Source organism: Limulus polyphemus, unplaced genomic scaffold (genome assembly GCF_000517525.1).
Source record: "Limulus polyphemus unplaced genomic scaffold, Limulus_polyphemus-2.1.2 Scaffold1515, whole genome shotgun sequence".
Taxonomy (NCBI): domain Eukaryota; kingdom Metazoa; phylum Arthropoda; class Merostomata; order Xiphosura; family Limulidae; genus Limulus; species Limulus polyphemus.
Window position 1 is genome coordinate 41,470 of NW_013667125.1, and position 5,235 is coordinate 46,704.

General features: G+C 30.8%; 1 protein-coding gene across 2 annotated transcripts in view; it reads right to left on the minus strand.

Moving 5' to 3' along the window:
• Window positions 1-5,235, minus strand: part of LOC106463911 (protein Njmu-R1-like) — a 48,003-nt gene that overhangs the window by 21,525 nt on the left and 21,243 nt on the right. Inside the window, exons 5-7 of one of the 2 annotated variants that reach the window (XM_022391548.1) lie at window positions 4,088-4,145; window positions 2,152-2,169; window positions 1,653-1,778 (exon numbers count right to left, since the gene is read on the minus strand). In XM_022391548.1, coding sequence (XP_022247256.1) covers window positions 1,653-1,778; window positions 2,152-2,169; window positions 4,088-4,145 — 202 coding nt within the window. The remainder of the gene's footprint in view (window positions 1-1,652; window positions 1,779-2,151; window positions 2,170-4,087; window positions 4,146-5,235) is intronic. The other variant, XM_013923991.2, reaches the window with a different exon arrangement.

Below are 5,235 nucleotides of genomic sequence, written 5' to 3' on the forward strand. Positions count from 1 at the left end.
CGAGAGAAACATTGCTTTACAAACCTTAAGACTTAATAAAAAATTTAGATATTTTGCATACGAAAGCATTGTAATGTTTACTGATAAATTTCGTTAACATTCGCTTACTAATTTAAAAGTTATAGCATGAAAACTATAACAAGCACAAAATGGTTACGAGGTCAGTTCCAGGGACCAAGCCCTGGTTGAAAAGAGTTAAAACAACATTTTTAAGATTTCTTTGGGAAAATCTCTGAATTAGATTACATTTTGAATGTTCTTTTATAAAACAAGTCTTAGATGTTCTGTAAGTGCTTGATAAAGCTTTAGGTTTTTTGCTGTCGCACAGAAAAAAGAATGAATACATGTTTTTCAGTAACTTATATTAGAAGGCTTGAAAGCATCACATATGAACTAGAAGTGTCACAATGTTACTTGTCATGTTTGAACCAATTTGTTACCAATTAATTGATTTGACTTAAAAATACATTGTTTAAGAACTGTGAATGTGTCACTGTGATGCCAAAGCAGATCACAGGTTTAATTAAACCCATATTTTCCTCTGTGTTGAGTCTTGATTACTTACTAATGCATTAAAAGACAAACAGAATGTTAAATCAGTCCTCTGTTTCAGAACAACACACATGAAATAGTTCAGACTAGCTGACATATTAAGGTAACTACCTATGCTCTTATGTTTAAACTCAAACAGAAAGTAAATTTTTGCATGCTTTGTTTATAAATTTAATTGTTTGATGCAAAGCATCTAAAGTTTTAAACTATCATAATCATTATTTGCTGAATGTGGAATGGCTAAACAAGCAAATTTAGAAAACAATCAAGTTTCGATGCACACTGTTCAAACAATTAAATAAAACAAGTGTAAAATAAATCCAGAAACTATGGCTTCAAGTAGCAGTTTGAATATCTGTGAACTGGTCAGAGTCTCAAAGTGAACCATAACTGGTTATCTAAGTAATAGTGGTTCCTCTAAACTGAACTCTTCAAATTATTGTAATCCAGCAGTTTGCTTGAATCAAAAACAAATGGCATATTTAAATACATTTAAACTTTAAATAACAACATCAAATGACACGCACTTAGAAAAAATACTCCATTAAGAAAGTATATGTGCTTACGAGCTAATTATAGTGTAAACATCAAGTCATAGGTTATTCATGTACTCGCAAGGTAATTCACAACAACATTTTTAGGTCATATATTCAAAAGTTTCCTTATATGAAAAACCATGTGACATATCTTCATTATGTAATTACCTTACGGACAGTCAAGATACATCTACTTCAAAATTAATTATGAAAAAAAGCTTTTAAACTACATTTGCAGTACATATGTATGTCAATGTTCACCCACGCTGTTCAATTAACAAATTCGCTGCTTCATAATAAAATTAAGTATAAAAATAATTAAACATTCAAGAGGTGCCAAGGAGCAGTCTCAGTGTCCCAAACTTATATGCACAAGAGAAATTTGGCTTTGAAAAATAATTGTCTGTGAACCATCAATGTGTCACACAGTCCATAACTAAAAGTCAGTTGTGACCCACTGGTGGGACACATGGCAACAAAAGTGTTAAATCTAGCCATAAGTAATTATGGCACTGTACTTAAAAATTAAGCACTCACTTTAAACAAAAAATAACAGAAACTCACCAGCTGTAGCAAGACAGATATGTGTTTGTTCATCCACTTTTTACAGTAAATAATGTATTCAACTGCTTTTGTTGGCCAGTCATTCAGCTTTTCTTTTAAACTGTCCTCACACTGACTACTGGTTTTCTAAAGCACAATACACAAGTATAACACACTACAGAAAGTTTATAAGTGCATCTAATAAAACAAAAACATATTATCAAATTTTGTCTAATAATATGCATTGATATGTAGTTGACAAACTTTTTTACTCAGATTTAAATTCTTTAGCTTGATCTGCCATACCCATAGTTCCTAATTCATTAGCATTGACTGATGTGTAATAATAATATAATAAAATCTACATATTACATAATTCAATGTGTGTTATTGTCTTTATCATCAGGTCTCTTGAGTACAAGCAATTCTAACACTTTCCATTTGATGCGACCCAAACTCAGTTTTTCATAAGTTGGGTAAGTAGTAGATTTTTGTAATGTAAAAAGATATCACAATTTACCTGATCTTCAAATTTCAACTGAAAGAAACAATTTACATGAAAAAGTACAAACTACTAAACATAAGAATATATATATATATATATATATATAATTAATATTGTACACACACTAATATGTATCAGACATTAGGCTTAAAGAAGTAAATGAAAGCTTTATGGCATTGTTTGAGGCCTTAACGAAAAGAAAGTAAAAAAGAAAGTTGAACAAGGATTGCTATATTCACTGTAGAGTATAGTTTAGAATATATCTTTGATATAACTAGCTTACAAATTCAGTCAATTAAATCTCAAACTGTGAAACAAGAAGCTATTTTCATGCCTAGCATATTCTGAGTTAGGTTTAACTTTGTAAGTGTAACTTAAATACCAAACTTTATTTCTGTATTATTATTTAAATTGATACTAAAAAGATATAGTCTACGTTTATACAAAAATGCTAAAATAATAATCTTATCATCTACAATATTGAAAAAATTGAAACAATCAGAGCCAATGAAAACATGTAGTCACCGATAAGGCATGAAAAACACAGGTTTACCTATATAATGCAAACTTTGATAAACATGATTAAAACTTAAATGCTGCTGTTGGTCTATATTATTAAGATCAATGATCTTATATACTCCCATCAACACAAAAATATGTGGTGATGCCAATCCACTTAGGAACTATAAGTCTACAAGTATAAAGTCATCATACAAAAAACCAATTAAGTACAGAATGCCATAATAAACTTAACCTGAATAATCCATTCTCTGGCTGCTTCATTAATGTTAAAATAGCAAATGGAAAGTAGTGGAAAGTAACATTTTTATTATTCAGCTTATGATAAGCTACAAATTCTTAAATAATATGATCAATCAATCATGTTAACCTTTAACGACACTAATATTGTCTCTTCAAAGAATACATTCTGAAAAGACAGCTAAGGACAGTATTTTCCTAAGCTATGACACAACAGCACTGAGTTTATTAAACATATTAATCTATAACAGAAAATTTTATGTTAAAGTAACTTGCAAAAAGGATTCAAAACTTACGTGCCCTTAAAAAATATAACTAATGTGAATTTCCAGGAAGTGTTGCATTTTAACTTTATTTTTTGAAATGTTATCAAATTTTAAATTTATGTCTTTTGATAACAATTACATTTTCTACTATCCAATAAAAAAAAAGATATAAAAAACTGAAACATCACTTTACATACTGCTTTTACTTGCTATTGTAAACTTGGGAAATCCCATAGAAATATGTGCTTTGCAGCCAACTTATTTTTTTTTTAACTGTTGTTAGTAACTGATCTCAGTATTCATATCCATGACTGTTTATCAACTGGAAAAAAAATACTACTGACTCCTTGACAGTCATTTAATAAACATTAGAAACCATTGTTTTTTATCAATTAGCCACTTCTAATTTCAAGCTCTGCAGTTAATATCAAGAGGATCTTTCTTTCTTTAATGTTTAACATGTCACATATTGTATTTGTTTGTTTGTAGTTAAGCACAAAGCTACACCTTGGGCTATCTGTGCTCTGCCCACCACGGGTGTTGAAACACTGTTTCTAGTGTTGTAAGTCTGCAGACTTATCACTGTGCCACTGGGGAGCACACATTTTATGTTCTTTAGTAAACTTATCATCTTATGCCCTCTCATTTGGTATAAGGTGATATCTACTATCAGTTTTATGTTAAAATAATCACATGTTGATCAATATGCCTCAGTTTAGTAATAGCAAAATTCTACTGACTGACTCAAAACATGACATTTAGACTTTGAAGTCATAGATAAGAATTTCTAGGAAAGTCAAATAGTTATGTTAATTAAAACTATACAAGTGACTTTAAAACAAGTTCCAAGCTGTGATAGCAATATTCTAAAATAATTCTACTGCACAATTAACATTCACAAAAGAAATTAAATACTGCAAACTTACCACAGCTTTCAATAATGGCACCAAGCTACAACAGAACTGTTGTAAGTCTGAGTGAAGCTTAGGGAAATTAAGGGAAATATTTTACAATGAGCTGATGTCTTTAAAACAGGCCTCGACAAATATTTTCAGATCTAGGAGCAAGCCTAAAAACGCAGGAGCCAGATGTGCCTAACCTAACTTCACTATTGTTTGTACTGGGAAATGGGGGTACAATAGTGCCTCAATTATCTGCACCTCCATTATCCGTGGTTTTTTCTTTTCCCCCAATTTTCTCAAAATAATTGTGCCATTACTATTCCATACAATAATTTACATGTTTTTGAGAAATTGTTGCTCAGAAATTAATTTTGATTGGAAAAGTTCAGGTGTTGCATGATATCTGAGGTTTTCGCATACAGGATCTGGCATGCATTCAAATTGTTTGTCAGCCAGTTCAAGCCTAGTCTTGCTTCTTTTATTTTTAGCTGTTAAGACAAGAATACAAAATATTTTTAGCTTGGTTAAATTTATTTGATTAGTGATTAGAAACATAGTATAGAAAATACAAATTAAGATTTCACTCAACTTCAGCTGTTGTTTGCAGTTCTATGTTACACAGCTGGCATCTTTTAACCACAGATGCATGTTCAGGTTGTGTTCAGGTGTCACCCAGATGCACATTGTCCTCTTCCCTATAGATATTTGGTATTTTCAATCTGTTTTAACAAAAGCTTTTCTGTAATAATTCCCAAGCATAGATTTGCACTAATTTTTTACTTATTTTTCACAGGAGTTGATACGGAGAGAATGCACTTCCGCATCTATAGCAGAAAAAGTGCCAAAATTTAGAAGCTATTTATGCCTAGGTTAGAGATTAAACTCAACTAAAATGGAAACAAAAGAGGAAGTATCATAGGAGAGAAAGAAAAATTGGGAGAAATCGAGCATGACCAACCGACCCACACTTGGCTTTTATGATTATTATGAATTTTATAATTTTCAGGCTCTCCAGCAGTACATTATAAAAAACTAGGAGAAAACTAGGAAGCAACAGCACAAAAAACTAGGAGAAAACTAATAAGATATTGTAAAAAACTAGGAACTATTTTAAGTTATCAATTTACCTTGTCATCTTTGCTTATACAAATTTACCATTCATGCAGGTGCAG